The following is a 19,941-nucleotide window of genomic DNA, read 5'->3' as shown; positions in this document are numbered from 1 at the left end:
TACTCCCAAATGAGTCCTATGGGACAACCACATGATATTGTATAATTCCCTAGTTCTGGTGGGCATATATGGGTTGTCCTTGTTTAATTTACACAGTGTTAATGATTGGCTTGGGCTGCATTCTATTAATGAATGGCCAAGACTGGGCAAGGCTCCAATCTGTTGTTCAGTGTCAGTGTGGCCAAGTTTGCACTTTTTTGTTCATCGGCTGTGGTTGGTGAAGGCTGCAGTCTGCTTTCAGTGGTTAGGGTCTGCCAAGAATGTACTCTGTTGTTCAGTGATTGAGAATGGGCAAGAATGCACTCTAATGTTCAGTGGTCGGGGGTGGCCCAGGGTTTATTGTCACAAGGCTGATGATGGGCATAGTCACAAACAGAATGTTAATGGTGGGGGATGGAAAGGATGTTCTTTTGTGCTGTGATTTGGGATGACTGTGGTGAAATCATTTGTCCATTGACAAGGATGTCAATGGATGTAATTAGATGGCCAATGTTTTGGTTTGATTCTGATAAATCAGGGACATGGGTGGCAGACAAGAATGTCATGTGTCATTATTGTCTCTTCGGAAGACAAGCTTAGATGCATGAAAACATCTAATTTTCATTTAAAACTGCAACTTTGAATGTCTGTCCTATAGGAAAACCTGAACAAGTTGATGACCAACCTGCGCTCCACCCAACCCCACTTTGTTCGTTGTATTATCCCCAATGAGACCAAAACTCCAGGTAGGTATCATTTGCGAACAGCCATCTGAGTATTGTGAAAAACAGAAATAGGGGATTAATGATAAGGGCAGTTCAAACTGCAGTTAGGTAATAGACAATACCAAGTGAGTGCTTTGGTGACTGGGTGGGAAGGAGTAGGCGGTGTTGGTAGCCTCAGAATTTTTCTTACAAAAATAGCAGTGTTAACTTTGTGAAGCCTGGCATTAACCACAGCACTGGCCACATTCAGGCAACATTAACCACAGTGAATTGTCCAATTGCAAACTTCTGAATACTTAATGCCCTAGCCTCAGTCTCTAGCTTCTGTCCAGGGATGTACTTTACAGCAGTGCTGGCAACTGATGTACATTTTACAAAGAAAACAATGGGGATCAATGTGTTAGTGGGACTTTTTTACTATTTTTGTCCACAATTTTGTCCAAGCCCTCCATATGACAGTCTTTCGGGGAAGCAGGTTGCTTCACATTTTATCTTCTATATCCTTCCAGTGCCCCTGGGGCTCTCAGGAGATTTTACTTCAGCATGGAGGACAGAGACATTGCTGTGAAACGTTTTACAGCTCCCTTGTGTTGGTTGTTTCTGAGGGAGCAGCAATGCCTCGCTTTTAATAGTGGGCCTTGGCCAGGAAATAGATTGGCTCAATAAAACTGATGGGTCTTCAATGTCTGTTTCCAGCAGCAGCTACATTGCTGGATGTTTGGGGAGGGTGATCGGTATCGCCATAAACCCTGTATTTTAGTGGTAATGTGATGTCCACAGAGCTGTATGAGGCACTGACCTAGTATCCAGAATTCTTTGCCATAATGTGGATGTGTACTGCACATTGTCAGGCAGAAATAAGAACCTCAATAACTGACAAGGACCTCAGGGCGGGGATAGGTTGATTTAGGGTTAGGCATTTAATGGCTTATGGCTGACAAGGGCCCCAGGGCAGGGATAGGTTGATTTAGGGTTAGGCATTTAATGGTTTATGGCTGACAAGGACCTCAGGGCGGGTATAGGTTGATTTAGGGTTAGGCATTTAATGGCTTATGGCTGACAAGGACCTCAGGGCGGGTATAGGTTGATTTAGGGTTAGGCATTTAATGGCTTATGGCTGACAAGGACCTCAGGGCGGGTATAGGTTGATTTAGGGTTAGGCATTTAATGGCTTATGGCTGACAAGGACCTCAGGGCGGGTATAGGTTGATTTAGGGTTAGGCATTTAATGGCTTATGGCGGACAAGGACCTCAGGGCAGTGATAGGTCGATTTAGGGTTAGGCATTTAATGGCTTCGCTCCCTCTTGCAGGTGTGATGGATCCCTTCATGGTGCTGCACCAGCTGCGCTGTAACGGCGTTCTGGAGGGCATCAGGATCTGCCGCAAAGGATTCCCAAACAGGCTTCACTACGCCGATTTCAAACAACGGTAACTTGCTTTACTCCTGCTATCTCCTGTTGCTGCTCACCAGTAAGGTTTCACTCTTTACCATAAACATTACCCCTACTGCGCTGAACCTACCTTGCAACATCTCCCCTAGCACCCTCAAGCCCTGGGGTGTCTGACTAGTAAAAATTAAACCTTCCAAGGAAACCATACTTTCAAAGGCCACACAGCAGGAACCGTACTCACGGACGTGTTGACTTTTTCAGGTTCTGTTCCCTGCGGGGTTAATATTCCATTGGTTTTCACAGGTCTATTGCTCTTGGTAGCAAAGTATCTAAAACTGGTGGGAGGGAAGGGTGTAAAACCTTTACAATTGTATGCATAAAGGATTGCTAAACATATTGTTACATAGTTGGCAAACTTACACAATAAAATGACATACTATTGTAATATTGTTGATAAAGAAGGATTGTTAGTGACAATTGGTATGTTTACAGAGGTATTATAGCCACACGCTATATTTATAGAGTCCATATATGTATATTGTATCACCCCATTGTGTTGTTGGTATAGTTAGATGGTAAAATAATGTTGTCCACCTTAACGCACTATATAAAAGATGGATCCGCTGTGTAAATATGCCTCCACAGCTCCCCCGCTCGTGTTACACAATCTGTCATGAGTGTTAAGGTGCTTGATCGTGGCACCATTTTGACAAAAGTCGTTTGGGTCCATAAAAATGGCATAAGCTCTACACGTCATTTGAGTCCTCAGTCCCACAGCCAGTGACGTCAGAATCTGCAGACAGAAAGAAACACTAAGGCTTACATTCATTTTTTGGCACAGGTATCGGATCCTGAACCCTAATGCCATCCCGGATGACAAGTTTGTGGACAGCAGAAAAGCCACAGAAAAATTACTGGGGTCCTTGGACCTTGACCACACGCAGTACAAATTTGGCCACACTAAGGTAAGGTGGTTGTTAAGGACACACCAAATCCTATATAAAGCACTGTTAATGTATAGATCAAGCTGGACCATTTGTTTTCTTACTCAAAACACTGCTGTACTATTTTTTTTTGGGGGGGGGTTATATAGCGCAAACTTGATCCGAGGGTATCAAAGCGCTTTACACAGGTTGCATAGAGAACATTGACAAGGAGTACACAAGAAAACTAGTAGTCATACAAGGTAATAATATAACATATAAGGTGGTATAGATAATTTTAAAAGTTTGGAGGCAGTGATGGAAGGATGTTCCTGAGATTGGAGTAATATATGAATAGATAGCTCCTGAGGTAGTGATATTCGGGCTCTTTGATGGTTGGGGGAAGTGCATCAGAGCAAGTCAATTACTTTAGGATGGTGGGTACAGGTATCTGCTGAGGAGAAATGATTGAAGTTTTTTTTAAAGTTTAGGAATGATTGATTGTCTCGTAGATCTTGTGGCAGAGCATTCCAGATTGTAGGCGCATTTCCAAGGAAGGAACGGGTGAATGATTTTTCTTTCTTAAATTTAGGCGGAATCAGGAGCAGAGTGTTTGAGCTTCACAGTGGCCTCTTTTGGCCAGCATTTGACAGTTTTATTTCAAGGTAGTTTGTTTTTTCAGTGCAGGGGGCTTTATGGGTTGTGCAAGCCATTTTGAATATGTTTCTCACTTCAATTGGTAGCCAGTTGAGTATCTTAAGTGTGGGAGTGATGTGATACTAGCATCTTTGTAAATGTAAATGTAGTGTACTTGTATAGCGCATGAATCGACCCCAGCTGGGGTATCTCGGCGCTTGTACGAATACCGCTGTGGAACCCTTCCTGGCTTTTCCTTGTGAAGTGCCCACTCTTGGGCACCCCCAAGGAGAAGCCAGGCATCCTAGCGTTGTGGGGGCCATTGTGGAGATTAAGCAAGCTATTGCCCAGAGTTGCAGAGTGGGACCCATGATTAGAATAGGCACCGAGGCGAGAATTATCAGGTCCGAGGAAATTGAGCCCAAGACCCGCCGAGGCGAGAATTGAACCCTGGTCCCGGGCTAGACCTCTGCATCAGGGTCTGCCGCTCTAACCATTGAGCCACACTTCTTCTTTGCCAGGAGAGAAGTCTAGCTGCTGCATTGAGTGTGGATTTCATGTTATGTTATGTTATGTTATATATGGGTCTTGTATAGCGCAACGGCTACTCCAAAGGAGTGTCCCGGCGCTTTTGTGCTCCAGACCCAGAGAAGAAACTGAGAAACATAACAACAAACGGGTTAAAACAAAGGAATAGAGAACAGTAGAGCTTCTAATTAGAAAATAACCAAGTCTTGAGACCCTTCCTAAAGGCCAACAGATTGGATGTGGACCGTATAGACAAGGGTAGGGAATTCCACAGCTGAGGGGCCAAAAATCTAAGGGTAAGGCGGTTCTTTGGAAGCTGGTTAAGTTGACTGCATGTAACCAGTAGATGGGGAAATTTCACCCAGTTTCACATGGGCAACTGAACATGTAACCAAGTACTGCAGGCTACCAGAGGGAGCTCCTCTAGTTCAGCCACCTCAGAAACCCTACTGGTTGTTCGTAGTTTGAGGATATGAGTTCGTTCACGGTGACTGTTCTTCTGCGAGGGAGGCAGTGAAAGGTGTCTTCCTGTTTGCTCTAGTAATCATCTGGCCCCATCCCCTTACACTCATTTTTCCTCTTTGATTAGCTCCTGCATGATCACATTAGACCAAGGGTACTCAATGTTTTTTCCAGGAGCAAAAAAGTATGGTGGGGTGGTTGTAAGTTGGACGTAGGGGAGGCAAAGCATGTACATGGTGTGATCAGTGAGATGTGGAGCTATTTTGAGAGTTTTATTTTATTGCCCTGTAAATTAAGCCCCTCATCTCTAGAGGAGTCATAGATTCATTGGTGTAACATTAGCACCTGCAGTGTGGGGGGCACCAGGGGCCCCCCTTCCGGCACTGTGCAAGGCAGTGGGCTCCTGACTTGGTCCAGTGGGGGCCCCTCTATGTACTTTGAAGGGGGGGCACTCAAGTTTGAGACGCCACTCTATAGATTTGACACTACTGTGTTATGCTGCATCTGAGTTGGTATCCCTTTACCACACCCTGAAGTCAGCCTTCTCTGCTTACTATCAGAACCTCTTTGGAAAGTCAAGTGTACAAAGGATTATTGAAGTGGAATGAAATATGAATGAATGAAAAAAATATTTTATTTAGACATTTATGTCCGTTAAATACATATCAACTTATTTCATTGAAAGTTATTACAATTCAATTGTGATAAATACATAAAAAACACGTGAAGTAAAAACACATAAAACACATACAGCCAGATTCATCAAGGGAAAATCGGCTCGCAAAGGGCCAGATTCTGAGAATCTGGCCCTTTGCGAGCGCAAATTTTGCATTTGGGATTCATCATCCCAAATGCAAAAATAGCAAATTGCGAAATCGCTAAATTGTGAGGAATTGCATTTAAGGAATCTCTATTTGAGATTCCTTAAATGCAATTCATGAACCATTTTAGAATTGCGAAATCGCAATTTTTGGCCGCTATTTACCGTGAAGTCTGACTTCGTGGTAAATAGCGAAAACTTAGAAAAATGCACTTTAGTGCATTTTTCTAAGTTGTATGTTACACACACACATGTCCTTTGGACATGTGTGTGCGCAACATCAGTCTACATTTTCATTTCAGGGGTGCTACAGGGTGTCCTTTGGACCCCCCTGGCACCCTTGAAATCGCATCCTTATTTGCGATTAGCAATTTGCTAATCGCAAATAAGGAAGCTGTAGAAATCGGAAATAATATTGCGATTTCTACATGAATCCTGTTTTGCGAGTCTTTAATAGCGATTCCTTAATAATCGCTATTAGGGACTCGCAAAACAGGACAATGATGACTCTGGGGGATAGTGGCAGGTACATTTCAGCGGGTACATATTTAAATACAAATGTCTATGGAAAAGAACCTCCTACGCTGCTCTTAATGTACCAGATACAGTGCAAGTGACTTTAGGCATGGGAGGGCCTCATGGACACAACCTGGAGATCTTCTTCTGCTTAATAGTCCTTAGTTTGTGCGAGTGATCTCATGTTGTGTCACCTCCATTATACTTTTTGGACTTTTTTCACAATCAGTCTTTGACTCAAAGCAAGAGATAGAAAAGAGAGAAAGATAGAACAACAGTGTTAAAGGGATGCAAAAGAATTTGTAAGAGTGTGATAACAAGACCGGAAGGAGATGATGGCAGAAAAAAGAGGCATAGGGTGAAATTAAGACAAGTTATACTTCATGTGCAGTATTCCCTGGAAACTGACAGTGCTGGTGATGGGTTCCTAAGAAAAGCTGTGGGGCTCTACACCTAAAAATTAGCTCTAGTCTCTACCAAGGTCCAACACTTGAGGGGAGGTTTAATTTTCTGTTTTGCTGTACTCTTGGTTTACTCTAGTCCATTCATATCCTCAAACTCTCTTTGGGGTAGCCTAAAACAAAAATGAAAGCTATATCCCAAGTATACTATCAACCTCATGTGCCACATGCTGGCCACCTGTGAGCACTATTGTTAGGCCTGGCCTGGAGATTGCTTTAAATGTTTCACCAGCCGCATGCCCCCCCCAAAAAAAAGTGTTGCTTACACACACCACAGCCTATAGCATGGGGCAGTAGATCAGCCCACTTCAGCCGTTAGGTCCCCTCAATGTGAGTGATGACAGTTTCGCAGTTGCAGGTGTGTACCTCCACCGAGAAAGTAGTCCGCCAGTTCCAGTGCTGATGGGCCATTCTCTGCTTTTATTTTTGCTGCCATTTCCTGTTTTTGTGTATTTTTGCAGTCATTTTTAGTTACTTTTTGTAAACATATGCATACCACCTTTAGATGGCAGCACTTTTATTTTGTATTTCTTTTACCCTCTTTAAGTCTATTGCACATGTCTGAATAAAAAAATAAGAAAATAGTAATCACAAAAACATCACAGGCTGGCCAACGCCAGGCATATTGACTTTGCCAGTGCTTGTTATGAGCAGGAACAGAGCCAGGGACAGATTGGCAATTTATCCCTGACTTTCCCCAGCACATGAAAATTAATTAAAGCTTGCACGGGGGGGCAGGAGAAATGGAGAGGCGGAGAACGGGGGGTAATGTGTCTTTTCAAAATGCTTGACGTCTCTGTTTTAAGAAATCTGCTGCTTTTAATCTCCATGATTGCGATGATTTTTGTTGATTAAACAATACATATTTATTCACTGGTTGGGGTAGGAGAGGTTCATGCTGCTGGCCAGAGAGTGCAGCCAGTCAGCCACTGCCACTGTGCTTCTTCGGTGTGAGATGGGCTTGGTCTCCTGAGGATACTCTCTTGTTTCAGGTGTTCTTCAAGGCTGGCCTCCTTGGCCTGCTGGAGGAGATGCGGGATGAGCGCTTGGCGAAAATCCTGACCCTGATGCAGGCCCGGAGCCGAGGGCGGCTCGCGCGCATTGAGTACCAGAAGATCATCGCCAGAAGGTATGGACGCCGGCGTGGGGCATACTGCTCAGCACCGCTGGCCTTAGTGCGTTCCCAGCATCCTCAGGCATCATACTTTATCGCTTTGCGTCCGAGCGCTATCAAGGCCAGCAGCAGCCAGTACCTGACGGATGTATGATATTACAACGTGGTTTCTACACCGCGGTACCATTACAATGTGTCAATCACAACGCAAGTCGTTACAACGACTTGCGCTGGAGGCGCTGGATTTTGGAATAGTATGATTTACTATTCCAACTCCAGCCTACGTTACAGTAGGGAAGGTGCTGGAATTGTAAATCATGCGATTCCTTAGTACAGAGCGCCATCCAGCGCAAGTCGTTGTAACAGCTTGCGTTGTGATTGACGCGTTGTAATGGTACCGCGGTGTAAAAACCGCGTGGTAATGGCTGTCTACCGTACCTGACCATTCCGTGTTTTTAATCCTTAGTCCAAGGTGTTGGGAACTACTGCCTGAAATAGTCTACATCAACCTGTTATTTGCTGTCCCTGCTTGTATATTTGTAGCTGGCAGAAAGAACCCCCAATTTTATTTATCTATCACTTTGACCTATTTTTCAAACACTAAATGAAATGTACCTATCAAGGTTATCAAACTGCTACTGAGCGAAAAGGCTCAACATCCTTCACAACCAAATGTTCACATGTCACAATATTCGGTCCCTGGACGGAACAAACTGTACGCCACTACCATCGCCGATGAAGATGTGATGTTTGTAAAAATCTCAAATGCCAATAAAAATGTTTTACAAAAAAAAACTAAGGCACGTAAAAGCAATGCAAACCACATTAACAACAGCACAATAAAAGCTGACTTTTTTACTAGAAGAAAATCATGCATCCCCTTTTGAAATAGCTTTTCACTTATGACATGTTAATTAGACTTGAAAAGTTGTTTAAAACGGGTTCAGACCATCCGCAGGACTGGGAAGGGTCAGAGTGCCATGGAGGTCTAGAGTCTGGAATCTAGGCCCTTCAGGATCAACGCATTTCCCGATAGGCAGAGAATTGGTCAAATCAAATGAGACATCAAGCACTTGGTTCCAATGTGGCTGAGAGGTGGTTTGATGTTTTTTTTAGCACAGACAAGAATAGAAGTGAGCCCTTGCTTCAGGACTCTCTTTGCGATATGCACTGTGTTAGCTTGTTAACAAATTCTAAGGTTTAGCTAAATTCAAATTTGCCTGCAGAGCTTTACAAAGTTTACAAATGTTGCAAAGTTTGTAAACGTCCCAAATTTAGCCACTGCTAAATTGTTGCAGTTTTTACAGAAGAATTTGCTCAGAAAACTTCTATTTTCTCACATTTAAACTTGTGCAACCTTTGTGACATTTCCGAAGCTTGAAAAGTTTTGAAAAGGTCTTTAAAAACTGTCCCCAAAGCCTGCGATTTGCAACTTCACAGGCTTTACAAACACAAAAGAGTATTTTGAAAAATACAAAAGTGAATCTGACTTGAAAAGTAACCTCTGATTCCTTCCAAATAGCAGGAGCATGAAAAGGGCCCAGGGCCAGCTTTAGGGCAGTGCGACTGGTGCGGCCGCACTGGGCACTGACCTGTGATGGGGGGGCTGTGTTTAGCAATATCTTATGATAGGAGAGATGAAGGACACTTTTGCAGGTGGTAGGGCTGTCATCGGATGCATGTGGGGGCGCCAAAAGTGATTGTCGCACCAGCGCTAAAGCCGCTCCTGAAAGGGCCACACCCTGTTTTGCGATTCAGTATGCTTTATATTGATGGTTTACGATCGCTATTGTGATCAGAAACAATTGATAAGCGACGACTGCAGAGTAGGGAGGATTAATGATTCGTTAAGGACAAGCTGTCCCCGTGGGACAGCTTCTCCTTTGAGAATCACCTCCGATGGCATTGGCTGAAGCACACAGTGGAGTTGTTTGCATTTCTATCTTCTTGTCTGACTGCATCCTTCTACAACACAGGGATGCCTTGTTGGTGATCCAGTGGAACATCCGAGCATTCAATGGCGTGAAGAACTGGTCGTGGATGAAGCTTTTCTTCAAGATCAAGCCTCTCCTGAAGTCCGCTCAGACGGAGAAAGAAATGGCCAACATGAAAGAAGAGTTTGTGAAGCTGAAAGAGGCCCTGGAGAAATCGGAGGCAAAAAGGAAAGAGCTAGAGGAGAAACAAGTCAGTCTGATCCAAGAGAAGAATGACCTAGGTCTCCAGCTTCAAGCAGTAAGTCACACATACGTCACTGCGGCATCTCTTGGTGCGGGTTGTAAGAATCTAGCAATTTCACTGCATTCTTATCAACATTTTAGCACACACAAACAAATATATAGAGTAACTTTTAAATATTGGTCCCTCTTCAAAAAAGTCACCTTACTGCATCTCCAGTCCTTGACTGCCTCCCTTAAAACTAAATCCATTCCATATTTTAGCATACATTGCCTTTTTCAGCATTGCATTCAATGTGCTTAAAGAAATATCTACATTAACATGACAATATGTTCTGCACTGACTGGTATATTAGATATTGGTGGGGAACTTGATTATTCTCAAAGGTAATCTAGAGTTTTGCTATTATCGTTAATTGGTGAAAAATTGGACGGTTTTTACAAGCTTTCTCTTTTTGTTGTTAATGCCCTTTAAAAGTAAAATTTTACTTCAGCGGTGGTCTTTTGGCAAAAGGTTTCCCCACTGCCTCCTACTTTTCTTTGGTTCCTCAAAATACACAATTTTGAGAAATCCAGAACAAGTGAAACAAAGCCTCATGGAACTGATTTGAACTGCCATGCTATGGTGTGCTGATTTATTTCTCACAGCCCATATTAGATGTGAGGATTTTTGTTATTAAATATAGACTGACCATGAACAAACATTTGAACATTCATCAGAATATATTCTCTCTTAGTTCTGCTCCTCACAGCCCTGCCACTGAGAAGTCATTGGGACTACCTAAAGTTTGTCAGAACAATGTTGGTGGTTTAGCAACAGCTTCAGTCTGAAGCTCTGGTGTGCTGGATTATAAAATCAACTAATGCTGCCATACATGACGGTCACCATCTTGGTTGTGGACTTACCCCCAGATGTATCAAAGTTATGTTTTGCGAGTCCTTAATAGCGAATTTTAAGGATTCGCTATTAAAGACTCGCAAAACGGGATGCATTTAGGAATCGCAATGTTATTTGCGATTCCTACTGATTCCTTATTTGTGATTCACTAATTGCTAATCGCAAATAAGGGCTTTCCCATTCATTCCTATGGGCCTAAAGGCCTATAGGAATGAATGGGGAGTCATTCCTTATTTGCGATTAGCAATTAGCGAATCGCAAATGTGCCGCAATTTCAAGGGTGCCAGGGTGTCCAAAGGACACCCTGTTGCACCCCTGAAATGGTAATGGTAATGTTCACTGGTGTTGCGCACACACATGTCCCAAGGACATGTGTGTGTGTAATATACAACTTAGAAAAATGCACTAAAGTGCATATTTCTAAATTTTTGCTATTTACCACTTAGATTGAATTCGCGCTAAATAGCGACCCCAGATTGCGAATTCGCAATCTTGGAATGGTTCATGCATTGCATTTAAGAAATCGCAAATTGCGATTCCTTAAATGCAATCGCAATTTGAGAACTCGCAATTATTTGCGAATTCTTAAATTGCGACTGCATGAACCCTTGATGCATCTCAAATGCCATTTTTGCGGGCGCAAACGGCCGAATTTTGCGATTCGCACCGTTTGCACTCGCAAAAATGCTTGATGCATCTACCTGTATGACCCTACTGTTGCCCTATAATCTCAAGACACTCTTGTCCCTCCAAGTGCTGGGAAGAGAGACTGTTGGACCAGAGACCTGGCCATTTGTAGGAGGCTGCCTTGGTGCAAGGCTATTTCTGTGGAAACCCCCTAAACTAATGCAGATTACTCAGACATGGGGGACTGGTCAGTGTGGTGAGTTAGGGCCCAGCTGCTCTCTGATGTTCTGGAGCAGATTTTCAGGTCAGAGCCTAATCCATCATATTTTGAATGGGAGTACAAAGTCTGCAATCTGCTCATGCAGAGAAGGGACATCATCTCCAGAGGAACTTGCAGTAGCAGAAGACACGTATGATTCCGAAGTTCAGCTGTGAAACAGCGTATTGTTGAAAGGACTATGCATATTATTAGAACAATTGTCTCTATAGCTGTCACAGTGAACCTGGAGAGGCCTGGTATTTACATGCTGAGAAACGACCTGCAAGGTGGAGCACAGGATGTCTGATATTGAAGATATTATCCAAGAGCCCTAAGGTAGCACTAGAACCCTACAGGTTCACATTACAACCTTGCTGGCATCAAAGAGAGACCTGACCACAATCATTGACAATGCTGCCCACCAACTATATGCTTATGGTAGATACACCCCTGAAGATGCACAATGTACTCCTGCTAAATTTAAATATTGTTAATTGTTCCTCATGTTTTTGACTAAATAGCTTAATATTGAGGTAATAACTGGTAAAACCCACAATACTGTTGCATGCTATTCCTGCTGGATTTAAAGGCGCGCGTTCTATGTCTTACTATTTTTTTACTTGCATGTGGTTGACTTAGAAGTAAAGAAAATCGAGCAAAAATACGCCCAGAAAACCTACTTGTTTTATAATAGACGTCCCCATTCAGTTCTTAGTAAGAGTAAAACTACAGAGGGCAAATTGTTGGGGGAATGCACTTCAATGGGGGATTCAAGACCCTACTGCAAGACTAACGCTATTTCCACGGCATATTTGATTGCAAAGGAATTACTTCTGGTGGTCAATAAGCAAGCTTTTGATGAGATGTTTTCTAATATCAATATTCTTGGGTTACTACTTTTAAATTAGACGGATACACACTCATATTTGTGTAAGGTGACACTGAAGGTTTGCTAAGCTATTCTGTCAACCAAGCTTCAACCAAACGTTTTTTAGGGATAGGGAGTACATATGGGTTATGATAAATCCTCACCAATAAAACTCAGCATTCTAAGAAAAAGTGAGTACACTTTCATGCTGAAACCTTTGGAGATGCCTTTTCAAGAGCTGCTGTCTAGCTCACAAAGTCAGGCGTGCTAGATAACAGCTGCACACATAACAGAATTCCTTGCAATGTATGGTTGAATGGTACCTTCTGATTGGTTAATAAGGATATTAGATGTATAGGTGTTGTGCTCACATTTGCCTCTTGGTTCCATCAGGAGCAGGACAATCTTGCAGACAATGAGGAGCGATGTGACCTCTTGATCAAAGCAAAGATTCAGCTGGAGGCCAAAGTGAAGGAGCTAACGGAGAGGCTGGAGGATGAGGAAGAGATGAACTCCGACATGACCTCCAAGAAGCGCAAACTCGAAGATGAGTGTGCTGAGCTGAAGAAAGATATCGATGACCTGGAGATCACGCTAGCTAAAGTGGAGAAGGAGAAACATGCTACGGAAAACAAGGTACATAGGGGGACACACCACATGGACATTACATGTTCTTCCAAGAATATGGCAAATGGTTCATGTGTACTCTAGACAAAAGAAAATGACAAAGGAAGACCTATTGATCTATTCCTCTCCCTGGGCCGAACACAGGGGCCTTTAGTACAATTAAGGGGGTGGCTAAGGCATCTAGTAGTCTCTCAGGTAATGAGCCAGGAATCTCTACAAATCTAAATTTAAAAAAAATAGATGATACTATTCAATTATCTCAGTTTATAATTCCCCTTATTTTAGGAGCTTCAGTCTCCCTTTATTTTGAATACATTTTGCATTAGCTGCACAAGACCATAACAGTTATACAGAAGGAGCCTAATTATTTTAGAGATAGTCACTCTTGTAGAAAAGTCACACAAAATTGTTCTCCGTTTATTAACAAGTTGGAAGCATAAATGGACCATTTTCTTCAAGGTTACACTGATAATGTTTACCAATATAAAATGCTCCAGATTCCTTTTAATGGCATTTCTACCGAAGCTCTTTACGTTTACATTGTTAAATTTGAAAATTCAGGCAATCCTCCCATATGTGATATGTGATCCGCGCCAGGATACTTGTTAGTAATAGAGCGCGTCATAAAAGTTTTTATAACATAACATAACATACTGACATCTGGCAAGAAGTGTGACATTTCTCTCCTTCTGCTTTTCCAGGTTAAAAATCTTGTGGAAGAAATGGCCGCTCTTGACGAGATCATTGTGAAATTGACCAGGGAAAAGAAAGCACTGCAAGAATCACACCAGCAGGCACTAGATGACTTGCAGGCAGAGGAAGACAAAGTTAACACCTTAACCAAGGCCAAAGCAAAGCTGGAGCAGCAAGTAGATGACGTGAGTAAAAACAAAAGCGCAGTTGGCAACAGTACTATGCTTCATAAATAAAAAAAAGTGGCAGAGGATGCCACAAAATGATGAATTTGGTTATTGGGGGGCATATTACCAAGGGTGGCGATAGGCAATTATCGCCGGTTTAGCGGCCGTTTTTGGCCGCTAAGCGGCGATAATTCTATCGCTCTATTAGGAAGCTGTCACTAACTGATGTTAGCGACAGCTTTTAGGCGATAGCGAGCGGTTTGGGGCCCGCTTTGGATGTCAGCGATATGTATCGCTAATGACATGCAAAGTGGGCGTACCCAACCTGTTAGTGACTGAAAGCAGTCGCTATCGCCCAAGGCAGGCGCAGCGATGGAAATATTTCCGCTATCGCCAAAAACCAAAGCCTGCTCAGACCAGTTCTCAGCCATGTTATCCAATGGGAGGTGGATAACATGGCTAAGAGCATTTTGTCGCTAATGCGTGAATACCGCTACATTCTCATCAATATTCACGCATTTCGCCCCTATCGCTGGATATTTTAGCACAATGGAGAAAAACGTTGCTAATAGCATGTTTTCTCCGATAACATATCCAGCGATAGGCAGCGATAAAAAAATTGTTGCTAAGCCTATTTAGCGATAATTATCGCTACTTGTTGGTAATATGCCCCTATGTCCTCCATAGTAAACATGAATAAACATTAACAACAACAAAGACTGCTTAAGAGTCCCCGGTTGCAATATTTATCACACCCATTAAAATCTGATACAAGGACTTCAGAATTGAATGTGTATGATAATATTGTGTATTGCAAGTTTTGCCTCTCACTGGGAACATAGCAAGCAGGTTTTAGTGTTTTGTGCACCAGAACATGCATGTCCCCGTATTTAGCAGGCTACATTGACCGGTTTGACCTGTCATATGTACCTGGGGACAATTGTAGGGCTGCAGATGTTATTGCACCAAGTAATTACCAGATGTGGTAACCTCTGCACGACTCACAAATCACACATCTGTACAAACAAGTATTTCCGGGGGAGTCTAACTTATTAGCCCCACCAGTAACCAGGGGCAAAGGGCCAGATGTACTTCGCTTTTTTGACCTCGCAAACGGCCCGATTCACAGAACTGCAAAAAAGCCTTTTTCTATGTACAAACCCTATTTTGCGATTCAGCAACCTATTACCGAATCGCAAAATCGGTTAGCGATTCGGTATTGGGAAGAGGCATGTTTAGGGCGTCCCTTCCTTAAAGTGACTCGCAGTGGTATGTAAGAATGTTTTGCAACCAAAATGCGGTTGCAAAACATTTGAATTGTACCACCAACTTGAAGTTGTTGGCAACCCATTCGCAAATGGGAAGGTGTCCCCAGGGGACCCCTTCCCCTTTGTGAATTTTAAGAGCAGACATTGGTCCCAAGGACCACTGCCCACTCTTAAAAAATGAAAAGAAAACGTTTCATTTCTATTTTTGAAATGCAATCCGTTTTCCCAGTGGCGTCACTAGGGTTGGTGTCACCCGGTGCGGGTAACTCATGGTGTCACCCCCTCATGACTTACCGCATGGACCATCTCACCCTCTGCTGCACCATCTCTCCCTCTGTCCGCACCATCTCTCCCTCTGTCCGCACCATCTCTCCCTCTGCCTGCACCATCTCTCCCTCTGCCTGCACCATCTCTCCCTCTGCCTGCACCATCTCCCCTCTGCCTGCACCATCTCCCCTCTGCCTGCACCAGCTCTCCCTCCGCCTGCACCAGCTCTCCCTCCGCCTGCACAAGCTCTCCTTCTGCCTGCACCATCTCCCCCTCCGCCTGCACCAGCTCTCCCTCTGCCTGCACCAGCTCTCCCTCTGCTTGCACCATCTCTCCCTCTGCCTGCACAATTTCCCCTCTGCCTGCACCATTTCCCCTCTGGCTGCACAATCTCTCCCTCTGTCCGCACCATCTCCCCTCCGCCTGCACCATCTTCCCTCTGCCTGCATCATTTCCCCTCCGCCTGCACCATCTCTCCCTCTGCCTGCACCATCTCTCCCTCTGCCTGCACCATTCCCCCTCTGCCTGCACTATTTCCCCTCTGCCCGTACCATCTCTCCCTCTGTCTGCACCATCTCTCCCTCTGTCCACACCATCTCCCCTCCACCTGCACCATCTCCCCTCCGCCTGCACCGTCTCTCCCTCTGCCTGCACCATCTCTCCCTCTGCCTGCACCATCTCTCCCTCTGCCTGGACCATTTCCCCTCCACCTGCACCATTTCCCCTCCGCCTGCACCATCTCTCTCTCTGTCTGCACCATCTCCCCTCTGCCTGCACCATCTCCCCCCCTGCCTGCACCATCTCCCCTCCGCCTGCACCATCTCCCGCCTGCCTGCACCATCTCCCCCCTGCCTGCACCATCTCCCCCCTGCCTGCACCATCTCTCCCTCTGCCTGCACCATCTCCCTCACAGCCTGCACCAAAATCCCCCCTGCCTGCACCATCTCCCCCCTGCCTGCACCATCTCCCCTCCGCCTGCACCACCCCCCCTGCCTGCACCATCTCCCCCCTGCCTGCATCATCTCTCCCTCTGCCTGCACCATCTCTCCCTCTGCCTGCACCATTCCTCCCTCCGCCTGCACCATCTCCCCTCCGCCCGCAACATCTCCCCTCTGCCTGCACCGTCTCCCCTCCGCCTGCACCGTCTCACCCCCTGCCTGCACCATCTCATCCCCTGCCTGCACCATCTCTCCCTCTGCCTGCAAAATCTCCCTCTCAGCCTGCACCATCTCCCTCTCTGCCAGCACCATCCACCCCCTCCGCCTGCACCCCCCTCCCCCGCCTGCTGCTCCTTTAACCCTTTCCTCGTCGCCTTCTCCACCCCCCCCCCCCCCATGGTTTCTCCCACAGTTTTTGGCTCTTCTCAAAGTGACTGAAATAAACTCATGAAATGCGCTTTGAATTCGTGCACGCAACATTGAGTGGAAAAGTTTGGTGTCATCCGGTGCAGCCCGCAACCCCCTAGTGACGCCACTGGGGCCCATTCCCCAAGATCCCAGCAGCACAACCTTGCACTTACTTCTCCACTCACCTTTAAAATAGCAGCAGCACCTCACTCTGTGGCCCGAGGACTGACTGACTGACAGCCAGGACCATCCGCCGACATGCCAGGCACCGGGGAGAGTCGGAGCTTCACCCAAGCTCTCATGGGAGGGTGCCTCCCCTGATACAGACTTGTGCCTCAGGGTGGCCCATCAGCAAACGACCAGGATCGGACCAAATTTGTCCTGTAAATCCTGAAAGGACTGGATGTCCTCCTCCTTCAACATGTCTGCCAGGCACTTCTCATTCACATCTCAAAAGATATCACTATCTTTTGTCTCGGGAATTACTTCTCACGACCAGTATGTGAACTATTAAGTGTAGAAAGTAGATACCTGAAAACACAATTTACATTGATTTAAAGTCCTGTAAATAATGACACGCCTGTTTGTAAAAAAAAAAAAAAAAAAAACAGCCCAGATTAACAGTTTTCTTTTTCAGCGAAAAAGGGCTTTGTCCATTAATTTGTGACAGATAATTTTTCACGGAAGGTCACCTTTCTTTTACTTTCAGGAAAGTATTTTCGCAACGTTTGGGAAAAAGATAGAAAAGAAGGCTTTTGATTTCTGGTTTTGCATCACCCGGTTCATGCAGGAGATATTCCGATGGCCCCACTTATAATCGCCACATTACGCCATTACCATGGACCTATTCCCTTTCCAGGTGACACCATCAGAGGGGTGACACCAAAATGAACTCGCTATTTATTTACTGTTCCTATAATGTTCCGCATTGCACAATGTCTTGGCTTGTTTAATAAGTACGGACGGTGTTACATGAACAGTAAATAAATAGCGAGTTCATTTTGGTGTCACCCCTCTGCTGGTGACACCTGGTGCGGCCCGCACCTCCCGCACCCCCCTCGTGACGCCACTGCGTTTTCCTGTAAGGAAAAAGGGCTGCATTTAAAAAAAAAAAAAAATACATTGCCTTATTTAAAAGCAAACACAAACATGGTGTTCAACTGTCCCCAGCAGGCCACCCTCCCTGTGTTTTTAGCGATTAGCAATGGGTTTCAAATTGTGACGTACCTCATGAATATTAATGAGTTAGGTAAATTTGCGACCTACTGGGAATAGCAAAGAGTGTAAAACACATTGTTGTACCTCGCAATTTGTGAGTTTATAATAGCAAATCAAAAGAATTCGCTATTCGGGAATCACAAACCGGCAATTTCGTACATCTGGCCTAAAGTGTATTAATTAGGAAATGAGGCACTTACTGAAGAGAGTAACAGCTTTATACTAACTGATTTTGGACAAAATACTTGAAAATACTTTATTTTAGTTACTCCATAAATTGGCTCGACCCTAGGGAAAGGCCTCCGAAAAACGTATACGGTGGGGGAACAATCTGTCCCACTAGCGACACAACGTCTTTAGAAAATCTAGATGTTAGTCAAAGTGAAGGCAGTTTGATGATTGTGACTAGACTTTAGTAAAGCATTTGCTAACACACAGTATTAAAAATGCTAAGCAACGTGGTAAATGTTTGACATGCAAATCATTATTCAGGTGAGATTGAAACCTTGCGCCTGTATCAGCAGGCAGAGTTTAGTCATTTGTAAAGTACCTTCTAATTAGGGGAAGGATAGAAGCAGAGCAGTCAAGGAACAAGTATGAGGAGGTGTTCAACTCAACAGCTATTTGATGACCTAGAAGAGGAATTATATGCATTAACCCCTCCCATGCTTGTGACGGAACGGTTCCGTCACGAGCCTTGGGTGGGCTGTGCTGGTGATGGAACGGTTCCGTCACGGCCCCGCCGCCGCGCCTGCGCGGCGCGTTCTATTGAGCGGGCGGGGCCGTGATGGAACCGTTCCATCACAAGCACAGCTCACCTGCGTGCTGTGACGGAGCAGTTCCGTAACGAGCACGGGCCGCCGCGCCGCCGCCCCGCCGCCCCGCCCCCTTAGCGCTGCGGCGGAATAGCCGCCGCAGCGAAGGGGTTAAAACATTTATTGAAAAAGGCCCTACATAGATATATGGAGGATGTAAACAAGAAGGCAAATACATATTCATGGTAATAAATACCAATAACAAGCATAACTGATGAAAACTGGAAAATAAATGAAATTGTATATTTGGAAATACTTCAAAGCACTTACCTAATGGATGTTCATTAGAAGGCCTGGGAAGGCAGGGGTGCAGTGTAAAAACATTTAGGGTCTGAGCATGGAGAAGGCAGGAGATGCTTAGATCGGATAGTTAAGGTGGCGCTCATCAGCTCTCACATTTTGTGCTTCTTTCTTGTCATTTACTTCCACAGTATCTTCATGCCCTCTCAGGGCCGGGTTTAGGGCAGGGCGACTGGTGTGGCGGCACTGGGCACTGACCTAGGTAGGGGGCACTGACCTCGGGGCGGGGGGGCTGTGTTTAGCAATACCTTCGGATTGGAGAGATGAGGGGCACTTTTGCCTGGCGGTTGTGACAGAATTATAGGAGGCAGTCATAGGGTGTGGGGCACCAAAAATTATTGTCACACCGGGCGCCACCAGTGCTTAAGCCAGCCCTGTGCCCTCTCCTTCTCAATAAAGTGCTGAGTGTAATGATACAACCCCAAATAACTACAACAAAAGTTGCTTCCAATTCCACGGGCCTGATTTAGAGTTTGGTGAACAGGTTCTTTGCAACAAACCTGACGGATATTCAATCCGTTTTATTACAAATGTCAAAGTATATGATTATAATAAGGCGGAGGGGATATATCTGTCAAGTTTGTGACGGAGTATACCACACGACAAACTCTAAATTATGCTCTATAATTCTATGGAGTTACCACTTTCCATAAAAGCTAAATAAGAATTCCTGTCACATGTTTTCTATGTAGCTGGAAGGTTCCTTGGAACAGGAGAAGAAGATCAGAATGGACCTGGAGCGGGCCAAGCGCAAACTTGAAGGAGATCTAAAACTAACCCAGGAATCGGTCATGGACCTTGAAAATGATAAACAGCAGCTAGAAGAAAAGCTCAAAAAGTAAGCTATCAGAGTTAATA

The 19,941-nt window shown here is 44.7% G+C and overlaps 1 protein-coding gene across 1 annotated transcript in view; it reads left to right on the top strand.

Moving 5' to 3' along the window:
• MYH7B (myosin heavy chain 7B) overlaps nt 1-19,941 on the top strand; it is a 114,840-nt gene that overhangs the window by 57,019 nt on the left and 37,880 nt on the right. Inside the window, exons 19-26 of the mRNA XM_078652244.1 lie at nt 638-725; nt 2,016-2,133; nt 2,938-3,061; nt 7,435-7,571; nt 9,533-9,788; nt 12,776-13,018; nt 13,711-13,887; nt 19,776-19,921. Coding sequence (XP_078508370.1) covers nt 638-725; nt 2,016-2,133; nt 2,938-3,061; nt 7,435-7,571; nt 9,533-9,788; nt 12,776-13,018; nt 13,711-13,887; nt 19,776-19,921 — 1,289 coding nt within the window. The remainder of the gene's footprint in view (nt 1-637; nt 726-2,015; nt 2,134-2,937; nt 3,062-7,434; nt 7,572-9,532; nt 9,789-12,775; nt 13,019-13,710; nt 13,888-19,775; nt 19,922-19,941) is intronic.

The sequence above is a fragment of the Lissotriton helveticus genome, chromosome 7, assembly GCF_964261635.1.
Source record: "Lissotriton helveticus chromosome 7, aLisHel1.1, whole genome shotgun sequence".
NCBI lineage: Eukaryota > Metazoa > Chordata > Amphibia > Caudata > Salamandridae > Lissotriton > Lissotriton helveticus.
This window is presented reverse-complemented; position numbering and strand designations above follow the sequence as displayed.